A 15,589-nucleotide genomic window follows, 5' to 3' on the forward strand; every position below is an offset into this window, starting at 1 on the left:
TTGAATGCATGACTTGTATACTCTCCACCATTATCTGACCTTAGAATTTTCATCTTGGCATTGAAATGGTTGCAGATATGGGTCTGGAAATTCTTGAAAGCATCCAACACCCTGTCCTTAGACGGAATCAGTGTCACCCAAGTGTATTTGGATTTCTCATCAATGAAGGTGACAAAGTATTTGTGGTTCTCTCTGGACACACATGGAGCAGTCCATACATCAGAGTGAACTAGGTCAAAACATCTTTCATAGATGGTGCTAGACTGTGAGAAGACTGTTCTACAATGCTTCCCCAATATGCAAGCTTCACAATCATCATTCTTGAAGACCACACCTGGAAGCATCAAGTTTAGGGCTCTTGCATGAGAATGTCCCAACCTAGCATGCCATAGTGTGCTATCAACCCCGCTGGATGTACTAGCCAAACACTGAGAAGTGGAAGGTCTAGACATCTCTGTCTTCTGAAGATGATAGAGTTCATTGTGAATGTGCCCCTTCCCAATCACTTGGCCTGCCTTTAAGTCTGTAATTCAACCTCATCTTGTCTGAAGACAACCTGACAACTCAGATCAACAGTAACCTTTCTCACAGATAGCAAGTTTGATGTAAACTGAGGCATATACAAGGCAGTGGATTCCCTATCAAACAACCTCAAGTTCCCTATCCCTTCTATCTTAATCTTATCATCATTTGCTATTTGAACATTCCCTGAGGCAGGCTGGACATCACTAATCAAGTTCCTATCACTAATCATGTGATGGTTTGCTCCTGAATCTATAATGATAGGTTTAGGGTCAAGAGAGTGTGTACCAGCCTTCTTTGATGAGATAAAGGCTTGGATAAGGGAATGTAGGTCACTCATGGTTGCTGAACCATCAGTGTTAGCTGCACTATCAGTACTTCTCCATGTTCCTTCTTCATTTGAACCACCAATGACAGATGAATACATGGTTCGACCTTGAATCGATGGATGCTCAAACTCCTTGATTACATTCCTGGCTTGATTCAAGTCACTTCTTCTTGGCATATTGTGCTTCTTATGTTGTTCATTAGCCTTCTTGTACTATGGAAACAACACCATGTTGGAGTTCTTCCTTATGAAGAGATATGGACCAGTGGACAATAAATTGTTCCTACTGATTTTGAGATAAACTGGACTCTGATGAAGTTTTTCCTGATATGGCTGAAGCTTTCTTGAGTTCCAGAGAATATGATACTCCTCTATCTTGAGTTCTGGTGAGTTTCTTTTTTTTTGAAAGACCTTTGGACCAGTGGATAAAAGGATGTATCCAATAGATTTTGAAGATAATCTGAGAAAGAAATAAAGAAATTTGCGGAAGCTTTTGTGAGGTTCAAGAGCTTATTGCTCTGATACCATGTTAGAATGAGAAAATTATTGAGAGTTTATTTCTGGAGAATGAAGAACATGAGGGAAAGGGAAAGTATGAGAGAGATGTAGATTTCAAAATGTAAGAGAGAGGAGGAGAGAATAGTTTCCTTAATTTAATTGTAGATCTGGATACAAGTATTTAAAGGCAAGTTGCCTCAGTACACAATAAATAAAATATTCATTGTTTTAAAATATCTTCAATGGTCTTCTTCTCTCTTCTTCTTCTCTTCAATAAAATACTCCAATATAGTAATCCTTATAAAACCTTATAAAACCTTATAAAGCTTTATAAGTCTCTAGCTTAATTCTCAAGTCTGGCAGTTTACTTCTCAAGTCTGCCAGCTTAATTCTCAAGTCTGGCAGCTTACTTATCAAGTTTGGCAGCTTACTTCTGCTTCATGTCAACAATCGGAGTTCATAAATAACGAAACAGCTGGTGTAAAATTTACAGGGTTATAAATGTTCATAAGTTGTAGAATTTTTCGAACTAATACCTTTATGTTATGTTTGAGGTTTTTTATTGATATTATATTTTGATGTTTTGGAAGGATTAAGAGCAAGTAAAAATTAAGCGGACAAACCAGGTGCTTGAATCGTAACCAGCAATTGTGGCCACCTTCTCCAAAGCATGTCTCCATTTTTCAGTATCCTCCTTTACCAACACAAGTTTTTCCAAAAACCTTGCCAAAATATCCAGTCAGCTTCTTTACATCAGAAGGATCTATTTTATAGAAAACGGGGATTACGGTTTGGCCTAACTCTTCTTTGCACTTCATAATCTCCACCAACTCGTCAACACACCACTTTGAAGATGCATAGCTCCTCGAGATCAAGATGATTGTGATCTTAGATTCTCTAATGGCCCTTATGAGTTCGGGACCGATAGATTCTCCTCTCCTGATCTCATTGTCAATGAATGGTGTGGTTCCTTTTCTTTTAAACTCCTTCTTAAGGTGGCTGAGAAAATTTATGAGGACATCTTCCCCGCGAAAGCTTGGAAAGACATCGTGTAGTTGTATTAGGATAAGTACTATATGTTTAAGATAAATATAAGCTTGTGCTTATCTCCTATAGTTTAGGAGTTATCTTTACGCTTGATTACCTTGTATAAGTACACGTCTAAGGACTCAATAATAAACAAGTTGTTTTGGTATCTAATTCTACATGGTATCAGAGCTATCCTAAATTTTTCAAAAGTCTCAAGGCAAACAAAGCCGAGACACGCACACGTGTTGTGCTTGAGTCACGATGGAAGTTTCTGTCGTTCCACCGATTTCCCCTTACACCTTGTCTAACTCCGACAATCCAGGAGCCCTCATTAAATCGGTGCTTCTCTCCGGTGACAATTATAATGAATGGTCAACTGAGATGCTTAATGCTCTGCAGGCCAAACGCAAATCAGGGTTTATCAGTGGCACTATCAAAAAGCCGACGCCTGATCATGCTGACTACGAGAATTGGATGACAGTAAACTCCATGATCGTAGGTTGGATTCGAGTTTCCATTGAACCGAAGGTCAGATCGACAGTGACACTCATTGCTGATTCTTCTCAATTATGGAGCAATCTCAAGCAGAGGTTCTCTGTTCACAACAAAGTTCGTCTTCACCAGCTCAAAGGACAAATCTCTACATGTCGCCAAGATGGTCAATCTGTTCTTCAATACTTTGGCAAGTTAAGCTCGTTGTGGGAAGAATATTTTCTTCTCAGACCACTACCGGCTTGTACGTGTGGAGTCGCCGACACTTTGTCAAAAGTAAGAGATGAAGACAAAGTTCACGACTTCCTGCTATGACTCGATGATGTTAGATACAGCAATCTTTGCACAACTATCATCGGGCTCGATCCATTGACAACTCTGGAGGAAGTCTACTCAAAAGCAATACGCGAGGAACAGATAATTGCGTCTGCTCGTGGTCGCGAGAATCAACATGATGCTTTGGGGCTCGTGACTTGCAGTACTCAACAACAAGATGCGTCATCAACTACTGCAGATGTCATTACCATATCAGACACTCAATCTACAGCCAGAACGGATACAATTCTTCGCATTCGAGATCGATCTATGCTGTGTTCTCACTGTGGTCGCAATGGCCACGAAAAACGAGACTGTTGGCAGCTTGTTGGATATCCAGACTGGTGGACCGAACGCAACAAGCAAAGTTCTCGTGGCAGAGGAACATGTCGTGGTGGAGGATGTGGTGGTGGCCGAGCTGCGAATGCATCGGCTCATGCTACTAGTGCGAACTCGTCTGTGTTTCCTGACTTCACACAAGACCAATGGCGAGTTCTCTCTCAATTGATTCACGAAAAAATCCAACACCAGTGACAAGCTTTCTGGTAAGAAACAATATGGTGATGTTATCCTCGACACAGGTGCCTCTCACCACATGACTGGAGCCAGCTCTTTGCTGATTAACATCGTCGCCATAGCACCGTGCTCTGTTGGGTTTGCTGATGGCAATAAAACATTCGCTGTCAGCATGGGGGACTGTCCTCTATCAGAGAAAGTTTCACTGAAAAATATGTTGCTTGTGCCTTCATTGAACTGCACTCTTATATCAGTTTCTAAGATTCTGAAGCAAACTAGATATTTTGCAACATTTACTGATATGGTTTGTGTATTGCAGGACCGTTTTTCGAGGACTTTGATTGGAAGAGGTGAAGAGCGTGATGGGGTATACTTTCTGACAGAGGTCGCCACGGCTAAAGTTCACAGTGTCAACGCCTCTGCGGATCAAGCTCTCTGGCATCAACGTCTAGGACACCCAAGTTTTACTGCTGTTTCGGCTTTACCTATGCTTTCTGTTTCTTCTAGTTCTGTTAGTTCCCGTCATTGCGACAATTGTTTTCAAGCTAAACAAACCAGAGAGGTGTTTTCTGATAGCAATAATAATTCAAATGAAATTTTTGCACTTATCCACTGTGATGTTTGGGGGCCGTATCGTGTTCCTTCTACTTGTGGAGCTGTTTATTTTCTCACCATTGTTGATGATCATTCACGAGCAGTGTCGACTTACTTAATGCTCGCAAAGTCTGAGGTTCAAACAGTTCTGAAAAACTACATTACATACGCTGACAAGCAATTCAACAAATCAGTTAAGATCATTCGCAGTGACAACGGAACAGAGTTCATGTGCCTCTCTGATCATTTTCGAGAACTTGGCATTATTCATCAAACTTCTTGCGTCTCAACGCCTCAGCAAAATGGGCGTGTTGAAAGAAAGCATAGGCACATTTTAAACATTGCTAGAGCCCTGCTGTTTCAAGCTTCTCTACCTATAAGATTTTGGGGTGAAGCCATTCTCACCGCCGCGTATCTAATCAACCATACTCCCTCTAAGCTTCACCAAGGACGCACTCCCTATGAAACTCTTCACGGTCACAAACCAGATTATGGTCAGCTCCATGTATTTGGTTCAGCTTGTCACGTACATTACATGTCGAGGACAAAGGATAAGTTCGATCCACGAAGTCGAGTGTGTGTGTTTCTTGGCTGTGCACTTGGGAAAAAGGGCTGGAAAGTGTTTGATATGGAAACTGAAGAAATCATTATTTCAAGAGATATGGTATTTTGGGAAGATATCTTTCCCTACTCTGAGAAACAACCAATACCACCACAACATGCAATTTCTATACCTGACCATGACTGGGCCATACATCAGACTGTTGCAGACAGGGAAGTCCAGTTGATCAGCCTCCGACAGAAACAACAGTGCCCTCTCTGGTTGAAATTTCTATACCACAGGCTGCACCTGCCTCCTCTGTTCCGGAAGCGGAAACAGTCACAGCTCAGACATCACCTGCCTCCTCTGTGCTGGTAGCAGAAACAGTCACAGCTCAGACATCACCTGCAGCCTCGACGTCAACCCCTTTACCTGTTACGTCTCGACGAGGACAAAGGGAGCGTGCTCCGTCCGTCAAACTGAAAGACTACGTCACCTACGACATTCAAGTTCTACATACCCATCACGCTCCTACTTCTTTCCTGTCACAGTCCTCGTCTACAGCCTCAGGTACAACACCTTACCCTCTTTCAGAATTTATATCTGACTCTAACTTCTCTCCAGGACAGCAAGTCTTTCTCGCTGCTATCACAGCTGAAGTTGAACCAAAACACTTTGCTGAGGCAGTTCTGGAAGATGTCTGGAACGACTCGATGTTTGAGGAAGTTGATGCTCTAGAAGAGCAACACACTTGGGACATTGTTACACTTCCTCCCGGCAAGGTCGTAATTCCTAGCGAGTGGGTTTATCGCATCAAGTATAATGCTGACGGTACCATCAAGCGACACAAATCACGTCTTGTGGTCAATGGCAGTAAGCAAGTCGAGGGTGAGGATTACTAAGACACATTCGCTCCTGTGGTCAAAATGACCACGATCCGGTCTCTTCTCAGACTAGTCGCTGCAAAGAACTGGGAAGTTTTTCAAATGGACGTCAACAACGCGTTCTTACACGGCGATCTTGACGAAGAAATCTATATGCTTCTTCCTCCTGGATTTCGCCACACACACGCAGGGAAAGTCTGTCGTCTTCGGAAATCTCTCTATGGACTCAAGCAGACTCCAAGGTGTTAGTTTAAAAAGCTCTCTGACTCTCTACTTCGGTTTGGTTTCATTCAGTCATATGATGACTACTCTCTCTTCTCCTATGTCCAGAATGGAATCGAGATGCACGTTCTCATTTACGTGGATGATCTTTTGATATGCGGTAACAACAATCATATGTTGCAGAATTTTAAAGACTACCTAAGTCGATGCTTCTCTATGAAGGACTTGGGAAAACTAAAATACTTCCTTGGACTTGAAGTCAGTCGAGGACCAGAAGGATTCTTTGTCTCGCAACGTAAGTACACTCTCGACATAGTCTCAGAAACAGGCAATTTAGGCTGTAAGCCTGCCGCTACACCACTTGAACAAGGTCATCAACTTGCTAATCCAAAACTTGACAGTCCGATGCTCGCAAATCCAAGGCAGTATCGTCGTCTGGTTGGTCATCTCATATATCTCTGTCACACAAGGCCTGAACTGAGCTATGCTGTTCACATCTTGACACAGTTCATGCAAGTCCCAAAAGAAGCTCATTGGGACGTCGCGCTTCGCGTGGTTCGGTACTTGAAGGGTTTCATTGGCCAAGGTATTTTGCCCAAGTCGAACCCTGATCTCTCCCTCACTATCTACTGCGATGCTGACTGGTCGTCGTGTCCTGCGTCTCGTCGATCCTTGAGCGCTTATGTCGTCATGCTTGGAGGTTCACCAATTTCTTGGAAAACTAAGAAACAGGACACGGTCTCGCACTCTTCAGATGAAGCAGAATACAGAGCCATGTCTGATGCACTTAAAGAAATAAAATGGCTGCGACGTCTTCTTGAAGGATTGGGTATCAAACAACCTGGACCATCGCGTTTCTTTTGTGACAGCAAAGCCGCAATCCACATAGCTGCGAACCTGGTGTTTCATGAGCGCACAAAGCATGTGGAGAATGACTGTCACGCTGTGAGAGATGCTGTCAAGGCCAAGACTATTGAGACAATTCATGTCACGACACATTCTCAGGTTGCAGACATTTTAACAAAGGCTCTTGGGCGCGCAAAATTTGAAGAGTTATCGTCCAAGTTGGGTTTGACTAATCTTCACACTCCAACTTGAGGGGGAGTATTAGGATATGTACTATATGTTTAAGATAAATATAAGCTTGTGCTTATCTCCTATAGTTTAGGAGTTATCTTTACGCTTGATTACCTTGTATAAGTACACGTCTAAGGACTCAATAATAAACAAGTTGTTTTGGTATCTAATTCTACAAGTTGTGAGATGAAGAAGATGGAAATGATAAAAGAGACAAAGAAGACGGATGTGATGAAGGCACTTGAATTTGGCTTTGGTTCTTCACTATGATATTCTTTCTCACTGGATTCCAAAGCTCGTCCGCTTTCCTCTTCATTTTAAATTTTTTTTTTACTGTAAGTTTATGAGGTAGATAAAAAGGAAAATCGATTTATTGGTTTTCTTGATGGAATCTGAACTTCTTACAAAACATGAAGAAGCATACAACAAGAATGGTAAAGGAGACAATTTTTTTTGTAAAGGAAATGATAAGAAGGACGAAGCAATCTGTGTTGTGGAGAGAGGGACCAAGATGATATCTAGATGAGATATGTAGAGCAATAATGAACCAAAGAGAGACTCGTGGAAAATTTGTATGTTTAATTGCATAAGTATCACTAAAAGTTGACTCTGTCGACTCACAAAGACTTTTGTGGAAAAATATGTCACCGACGAAAAATAATGTGCATAAAGTTGAAGTTTAATGTAAAGCCCCCACCATTCTTTCTGTGAACAAATCCGTTTTGGGCCTTTTGGCTATATCCTATCCTAAGAAGGAAAAGGCAAGGAAGAGCATAAGCAATCTCAAGGAAGCAGTGCAAAAAAAAAAAAGGAAGCAGTGATCATAATCAATTTCACACTTGAAACTTCACAGCAAAGAAATCAATCTTCTTTTGATAAAAAAAAAAAGAAATCAATCTTCTCTGCAAGCTTTATAATTCTTTATCCTCCTGGTCTTGCCAATCTTTCTTTCAAAACATTTGGGGTTTGTTTGGTTTTCATATGATCCAAGCTTAAGTACATTCTTCGTAAAAGCCTTTTAGTGCTTGAAGGCGGAACATAACGTTAATTAGATAATGAACATTAAAAAGAGTTGCATACCAATCTATATGTTTCAGATCCTAAATATGATTTTTTGATAAGTTTTAACTCTTTCACTAATCTACAACATAAACGAAGTCCTCTGTATGATCATGCATGAGTATAAATTCTCACCTTGACCAAAATTAATGCAAGTTGCATAAAACTTTTTGATCGACCTCGTCGGTAATTGTTATTTCATGAATTACGTAGTAGATGGAGAATATTTTACCATACATACATTACAAATATAATCTAATATTACGCAAAGATAATCACACACAAATACAACATAAAATGGATATCAAATGAGATCGTCATCATCTAAACAAAGTGAAGTTATGGTACTTTAGTTCTTAATGCAAACAATATTTATAGAGATATAGATTATAGATAATAACAACTAATACCTTGTATTTATCCATATACATATTCCCCTTAGACTTAGGATTCAGTCTCTTGTATATAAGCATTACGTTGTACATCCATAACAATAACACTTTTCTATTTCATGGTATGAGAGCAACAATTCTTGACCTAACAGATTTCGTTTTCCTGCTCACATAACCGCTTCCACTTACATATTTTTCTACTATAAATCCTTGTTCATCAACGAGCCCTAGTTTCGACAAATAGTATACAGTTTCTTCTTTGGATATGTTTCTTTCTCAATCTGTTAGGGTTGTTGTTCTAGGGTTCTTCTTTTAGTGAATCATCGACCGTGTTTATACTTTCAAATTATGATCTTTGCTTGCTTGAAGTTTGCAGACTCCAATATAATCGCCATGGCTAAGAGTTCCTTCAAGCTTTCTAGTCCTCTTGGTTAGTCTTTCATATCTTCTTTTCTTCTTTTAGCTGCATATTCTTAGCTGACTCCCTCTTTTAATTACAGAACAAAAGTTTTTTTAGTTTTTGATTCTGATCATAAGTCTTGGCAAAACTTGCTTCGTGTTTTTGATTCTAATCTTGCTTCTTATAAATGCAAAATTAGAATGGCATGACTGGTTTCCCAGCTACCACTCGCAAATGCAGCTTTTACGGTTGGTACCGGTTGTGGACGTTTTGCAGCAAAAATCGTTCTAAACCGTTTCAAATCGTTTTAAACCTGTGAAATTTAAAAGTTGGTTCTAGCTATGTTTACTTGTGGGAGGGCAAAATTTTTTTAAAAAAATAATAGTATAATTTTATTAATATAATTTGATATTTATTCTAATAATATAATTTTTAATATATTTATAATTATATAAAATATAAATATTATTATTTTATTATTAAACCACATAACTCTGGTTACACCCGTCAGTCAGGCCCTAAAGCAAGCCTAAATAGTCTCTTAACCCTTTTAGATTACATAATCTTTACCGAATGGTAGCTTTGTTCTTATGTTTGTTTGATGCTTTGCTTTGTGACTATAATCCTTTTTTTGTTTGTTGCGCAGAAGCAAGGATGGGTGAAGCTACTCGAATGAGAGAGAAGTATCCTGACCGAATCCCTGTACGCATTATTTTTTTCTTTTATCTAAATTTAGTTTATCATTAATGTGTTTTAATTTAGAAACTGAAACTTGTAGGTAATTATGGAAAAGGCTGGACAAAGTGATCTTCCTGACATTGACAAGAATAAGTAAATAAACTCATCTCTTTCATCTCACTTTGTAATGTAATTATCATGAAAATTATACTTAATCTAACATAGATATGTTCTATCACTCTTTTCTTAGGTATCTTGTCCCTGCAGACCTAACCGTTGGCCAGTTTAAATACGTTGTCTGCAAAAGAGTCAAGCCTGGAGCTGAGATATTAGTCTTTGTCAATAATACATTAATTCCTCCAAATGGTACGGGCTGTAAACTCTTAACACCATATAATATAAGATCATTTTTCACCAAACTTGGTCTCACTGGTCTCTTTGCTTTATTAACAGCTGCATTGATGTCTGCAATCTATGAAAAACACAAAGATGAAGATGGGTTACTCTACATGACTTACTGCGGAGATCGAGAACACTTTTGGTTCTTTCGATGACTTATGTACATAGATAAATCAGGAAGATAAGATGTACATTCCTTACTTCTTGTCTCTTGCTTTTTAACTCTGCTTTGATGTTTTGAATCTTTGCCTTTTATGAGTATCCCAAGCAAAGAATCTCTGCAGCACAATTTCTTTGGTAAAGCTTTACAAACCCAAAACAATTGTATGTAATGCATTTACTAGTTACTTGCAAACCTTTACTACTAGTTATTTGGCGTATGATGAATAATCGCTTCACAAATCTGAATAATAGCCTGTCTCAGCCATCACTATAAGTCGATACATGCAAAGCAACTAAAAAAAGAAAAGAAAAAGGAATTTGCTTTCATTGAGAGTTGAACTCAAGACCTCCCGCTTACTAAACGGGTGCTCTAACCAACTGAGCTATGAAAGCTTTTGTTGACTTATAAAATTAACCGGCTTTAACATATCTACACAGAATCAACACTTGAAAACAAAAGGATAACGAACGATCTTTGTCTCCCACTCACTCTCTCTCGTAAACCCATTTCAGTTGAAGGAACAATGGCTTCTCCCGTCTCTCTTCACTACCTGATCAACACCTTCATCTCCAAACCTCAGGTTCTTTATTCTCTCTCTATGTACTCTGTTCGTGTCTTTATTCAATAATCGTCTAAGTACCTCATAATTTTCCGTCCGGACAAAAGGGTTTCTGCAGCGGAACTGTGTCAGCACCAAGACCCAGAAGCAGTTTCGTAAGAGAGAGACAAAACAGTATAGTAAAACCCATCAAAGTTGCTTCTCTCGAGACACAACCTTTCCCTCTGTTTCAGTCCCCTGCTTCTGAAGAATCCTCCTTGTCCGAGGTAAAGGATGAAACAGTATCTTAAGGTTCATATGAGTTCGAAAAGTTTGTAACTTTAGAGCTTGTTTTGACTAGCTGGAGCCAGCAGATCCTGATTTCTACAAGATTGGTTATGTTCGAAGAGTGAGAGCTTACGGAGTTGAGTTCAAGGAAGGCCCTGATGGTTTTGGTGTCTATGCTTCTAAAGATATTGAACCTCGCCGTCGTGCTAGAGTCTGTCTTCTTAGTATCCTTTAAAGTTCACAACTTTATAAGTTCTTGCATTTTTTAAATGTTTGTTCTTGTGTCAGGTGATAATGGAGATTCCTCATGAGTTGATGATAACAATCCGACAGAAGCACCCTTGGATGTTTTTCCCTGACATTGTTCCTATTGGTCATCCCATTTTCGATATCATCAACTCAACTGATCCTGAGGTAATAATAACTCTAAAAGTTGTCATCTTTGTTCTCAAAGTCTTCTCCTTGTTAACAATGTTGCATAATGTTTTGGTTACAGAAAGATTGGGATCTCAGGTTAGCGTGTCTTTTGCTATTCTCTTTTGATCGAGAAGATCATTTCTGGAGACTCTATGGAGATTTTCTGCCTGCTGCTGATGAGTGTAGCAGCTTGCTTCTAGCTACTGAGGTTTGATTGAGTCTAGCTCTAATCATTGTTGTATGCATTGGTGATATCTTACCTTCTTTTTTTTTTTTTTTTTTTGTTTTTTTTTGCTGTAGGAAGACCTTGCGGAGCTACAAGATCCTGGTCTTGTTTCAACTATTAGACAACAACAGAAACGAGTCCTTGAGTTTTGGGAAAAGAATTGGGTAAAACATATCTTAGACAATTGTGTTTATGTCTGTTTTATGTTTTGTTCATTGACAAAAAATGTATTTCAAAAAACAGCATTCAGGTGTTCCTCTCAAGATCAAAAGGCTTGCTGAAGATGCAGAAAGGTTTATATGGGCGGTTAGTATCGCGCAGACAAGATGCATTAGTATGAAAACTAGGGTCGGTGCTTTGGTTCAAGACCTGAATATGATGATTCCTTATGCTGGTAAGTGTTATTATTATTAATCAAGTGTTACAATATCAAGGTTCTAAGCGGGTTTAATCATCTTCTCTGCAGACATGCTGAACCATTCATTTGAACCGAACTGTTTCCTACATTGGCGTCCCAAAGATCGTATCCTTGAGGTTATGTCAAATGCTGGTCAGGCAATTAAGAAAGGCGAAGAGGTAAGTAAGGGACTCAAAATGTTCCAATAAGCATGTCATCCTCACTTAACTGCTTTAGCTATTGAAAGATTTTAAGTTTAATGTTTTTTTTTTGCAGATGACCATTAACTACATGCCAGGCCAGAACAACAATATGCTTATGGAAAGATACGGCTTCTCAACTCCTGTGGTAATGTTTTTTTACTGTTAACACATTTGTTTCGTTTTGTAAGTTTTTTTTGTTTATGAAATGTTGTATGTCTCTGCCTGCAGAATCCATGGGATGCTGTACCATTCTCTGGAGATTCTCGTATCCATTTGAATTCCTTTTTATCGGTCTTCAACATTTTCGGTCTTCCTGAAGATTATTACCATGATAGTAAGTTTGTTACTTTAGTTTCCACTCTATTGGAGAAATGGGGAGCAATGTTAGTTACTTATTGTGTTGGACACTGTGGCAGGTGAGTTATCAGGTGATGATTCTTTTGTTGATGGAGCAGTTATAGCTGCAGCAAGAACATTACCCACTTGGTCAGACATAGATCTTCCTCCAATTCCAAGTGCTGAGAGAAAAGCGGTTAAAGAGTTGCAAGATGAATGTAAAAAGATGCTTGCGGAATATCCCACAACCTCAGAGCAAGATCAGAAACTGCTAGGTATGATATGACCATTTTAAAGATATATATATATGTATACGATGATGATGCTTTACAGCGTATAGATCAATGCTTTAGCTTTCGCTCTGCCTTGGTTTTGTGAACAGATTCAATGTTGGAAGCAAGGACGACGTTTGCAACAGCTGTTAAGTATAGAATGCACAGGAAGATGTTCATTGGAAAGATCATCAAGGCGCTTGACATCTATCAAGAACGGTTACTGTTTTGATCCGAAACTGAAAAAGATTCTCTCTTTCGGATTTAGCTCTGAGATCCGTACTTGGTCCTCAATCCATTTTGAGCTACTTAGAAACTGCACCATGGAACTGTTTTTTGTTCATTGTAAGCTTATGCATCTGTGTGAAACAGTTAGTTTAAATGTGTTATAGATTGTTTCAATTGCGATCATAAATCATAACCTTTTTCCTTTTTGGTCTCCATGTCTTCAACAATAGAACAGCCGATTACAAGAGGCTATAAACCGCAAACTTGTTTTTTTTTTTCCTGAAATTTTGCATTTTTATCTGCATTTGTATTGAATGGGCAGCTCCACGAATATTTTCTTCTTTTGCCTGCACATTTACATGTAGTTATATATCTGCTCCTAGCAATTCATATTGCTTTCTTATGCAACTTGAGCCAAGTTATAAACCTGAACTTTTTGTATTTCAATCAGGCAAATGAAAGATGTAGCCTTGACATGTGAACCGTAAAATCGTTGAAAGGTTTATGATTCGAAATTATTAGCCAGGTGCAAGTAGAACCTTGTGATTCAGATTGTCAAAGCAAAAGAGAACCAGCTCTAAGCTTTTACAGAGAAAATCAAATCAAACAAAAACAAGCACTTGAGATGACTGCCTCCAGCGGAAGATACTTATTTTCTGGAGACTTCAAAGATCACTCAAAAACTAATCTCGATCTTCATCTGCATTACAACAACAAAAAACAAAAGAAAAGATTGAAAATCCAAAGTCATGTAATTTAAAAGGTCAAAAATCTAAGTATGCACACTAAATCAACAAAGCAAACTCCAATTCCGCAAGCCCTCACCATCAATAACAATTAGAGATTTTTAAAGCAAGTCCTTGAACTTAACATATGTCTGCGTATCCGGTAATGCAATAGTATTTACTTACAAGTTGCAGCCTGATCTCATTTTAGTGCCAAAGAAAATTCTAAAGTATCTATCTTTCCACTCTTATTGAGAGAGCTTGGCAATACAAAACATTATGTTACTCAAATTATCTAACTTACAAAACAGAGCTAGCCTACGTGACTTAACTTTTGAAAAGCTTAAACCTTTGAGCTTAACAAAGAAGAATCAAACCATAAAGCCGAAATGATTCAGCCTAATGTTCATGTGTTTTGGGTTACAAGTTACAACCCTCCGATTATACTAATAGATCCATTGCCAAACACAATAGACCAAACAAGTAAAAACCCACAAAGACAGAGACATACCAAAGTAACGGCGCTCATTGGCAGCTCTGGCTTTATCGAGCATGACCTCGAGATCTTCCTTAAGCTTAACATCCCATTTCACGAGCTGGTTCGCGAACACAGCACCAAGTCCCATACCCACCACATGCTCCCACGGATCTAATCACATTTCAAACATCCCATTTTCAATAAAAACATAATCCAATCGGAATCGAAATCGAAATTTGGATTTGGAATCGTTGACTTACGGCGCATGTAAGGGAGCTTGCGGAGAGCGTTGGAGTACATCTGGGTACCGAGACCCAGCAAAGCTCCCACCATCGTCGCACTCAGAGGCATCCTTTCTTCTTCTTCTTCTTCTTCTGAAATTTGTTGATTTGTGATATTTTTTTTTTCTGACTTGGTGTGTGTGTGTGATGTCTTTATCTGACTTGGTGTTCATAAAGGCTACTTTTGTGTTCAAAATGGGCTTCATCCGCCATGGTTGGTCCTTATCTGCATCTGTGAAGATTGAAGCCCAAGGGCCTTAAACTTAAAAGAATATGTATATATATGTATGTGATTTTTTTTTTGAAATCTGCATCAAAGTTTTAAAACCATCTCAAACTACTCTGAAATAGAGTAGAGTTTCTCTCTAATTATTTACTCTATATTTAACCCTAAAAATGAATATTTTTAAATATATTCTTTTTTGTTTTTATGACTAATACTTTTTATTTACAAAATTTACAAACTGATTCTTTATATTTTATTTTTCACAAATTTCTTATAAATTATATATTTATATCAAACATTTATTATCTTAAAAATTACATTACATTATATTAAAACATAATATATTTAACTTAAACATCACCATTAGTATATATTTTCCACAAATGATCAATTAACGAATTTCGAAGCGCAAAATGAGTTTTTTTATCTCTGATTTTTCTAAATCAACCAAATGAGTAGGAAGACCATATGTTAACATCCGAAATGCGATCGTTACTTTTTTCAAAGGTGATAATCCAACCATGCCCGCTGCATCTCTTTATTTTTGTGAAGTAGTTGTTATAACTTTCAACGGCTTCGATTATACAAAGGAATAGAGGACGCGACATACGACTTGTGGGAGCAATTCAGGTGATGAACCAGTATTTTCTGTTGATTGCTTGCCTTCAGCTATGGTCACTTATCACCCCTGTAAACCCTGCTAGTACATGGGGTCCGTTGATTTTCATATTTGCCGTCTCCGCTTCCAAAGAAGCTTGGGATGATTACCACAGGTTTCTCTCTGATAAGATAGCTAATGAGAAACAGGTTTGGATCGTCAAACATGGGATCAAGAGTTTTGGTGCTTAAAAAGGAAATAGCTAGA

The 15,589-nt window shown here is 38.6% G+C and overlaps 2 protein-coding genes, 1 non-coding gene and 2 pseudogenes across 3 annotated transcripts; 2 read left to right on the forward strand and 3 right to left on the reverse strand.

The window, feature by feature from the left end:
- Positions 1-7,373, reverse strand: part of LOC106331026 — a 22,861-nt pseudogene extending 15,488 nt beyond the window's left edge.
- A 1,216-nt stretch (positions 7,374-8,589) lies between these two features.
- On the forward strand, positions 8,590-10,254 carry LOC106333333 (annotated as a pseudogene).
- A 173-nt stretch (positions 10,255-10,427) lies between these two features.
- On the reverse strand, positions 10,428-10,501 carry TRNAT-AGU. Its single transcript has one exon. It is a non-coding gene; the product is annotated as a tRNA-Thr (tRNA).
- A 73-nt stretch (positions 10,502-10,574) lies between these two features.
- Positions 10,575-13,287, forward strand: LOC106336345 (protein PLASTID TRANSCRIPTIONALLY ACTIVE 14). Its single transcript, XM_013775151.1, has 12 exons — positions 10,575-10,689; positions 10,776-10,934; positions 11,009-11,146; positions 11,224-11,349; positions 11,432-11,560; positions 11,653-11,742; positions 11,822-11,972; positions 12,045-12,154; positions 12,252-12,323; positions 12,407-12,512; positions 12,595-12,789; positions 12,897-13,287. The coding sequence occupies exons 1-12, from the start codon at positions 10,633-10,635 to the stop codon at positions 13,016-13,018; spliced, it is 1,455 nt and encodes a 484-aa protein (XP_013630605.1). The 5' UTR covers positions 10,575-10,632; the 3' UTR covers positions 13,019-13,287.
- Positions 13,288-13,470: 183 nt separating this feature from the next.
- On the reverse strand, positions 13,471-14,639 carry LOC106336346. The gene is made up of 3 exons (XM_013775152.1): positions 14,478-14,639; positions 14,251-14,388; positions 13,471-13,714 (listed from the first exon to the last, which is right to left on the reverse strand). Exons 1-3 carry the CDS (start codon positions 14,566-14,568, stop codon positions 13,698-13,700), a joined length of 246 nt encoding a protein of 81 aa, XP_013630606.1. The 5' UTR covers positions 14,569-14,639; the 3' UTR covers positions 13,471-13,697.
- Positions 14,640-15,589: the final 950 nt, after the last annotated feature.

Source organism: Brassica oleracea, chromosome C3 (assembly GCF_000695525.1).
Source record: "Brassica oleracea var. oleracea cultivar TO1000 chromosome C3, BOL, whole genome shotgun sequence".
Taxonomy (NCBI): Eukaryota; Viridiplantae; Streptophyta; class Magnoliopsida; order Brassicales; family Brassicaceae; genus Brassica; species Brassica oleracea.

What these genes read in the sequence shown, in the direction of transcription:
- LOC106336345 (XM_013775151.1), top strand. Translation starts at nt 10,633, where the DNA reads ATGGCTTCTCCCGTCTCTCTTCACTACCTGATCAACACCTTCATCTCC. An exon ending in GCTTGCTTCTAGCTACTGAG is followed by an intron (nt 11,561 to 11,652) that starts GTTTGATTGAGT and finishes TTTTTGCTGTAG; the next exon opens with GAAGACCTTGCGGAGCTACA. An exon ending in AGTTTTGGGAAAAGAATTGG is followed by an intron (nt 11,743 to 11,821) that starts GTAAAACATATC and finishes TTCAAAAAACAG; the next exon opens with CATTCAGGTGTTCCTCTCAA.
- LOC106336346 (XM_013775152.1), bottom strand. Translation starts at nt 14,568, where the DNA reads ATGCCTCTGAGTGCGACGATGGTGGGAGCTTTGCTGGGTCTCGGTACC. An exon ending in CAAGCTCCCTTACATGCGCC is followed by an intron (nt 14,389 to 14,477) that starts GTAAGTCAACGA and finishes AAATGTGATTAG; the next exon opens with ATCCGTGGGAGCATGTGGTG.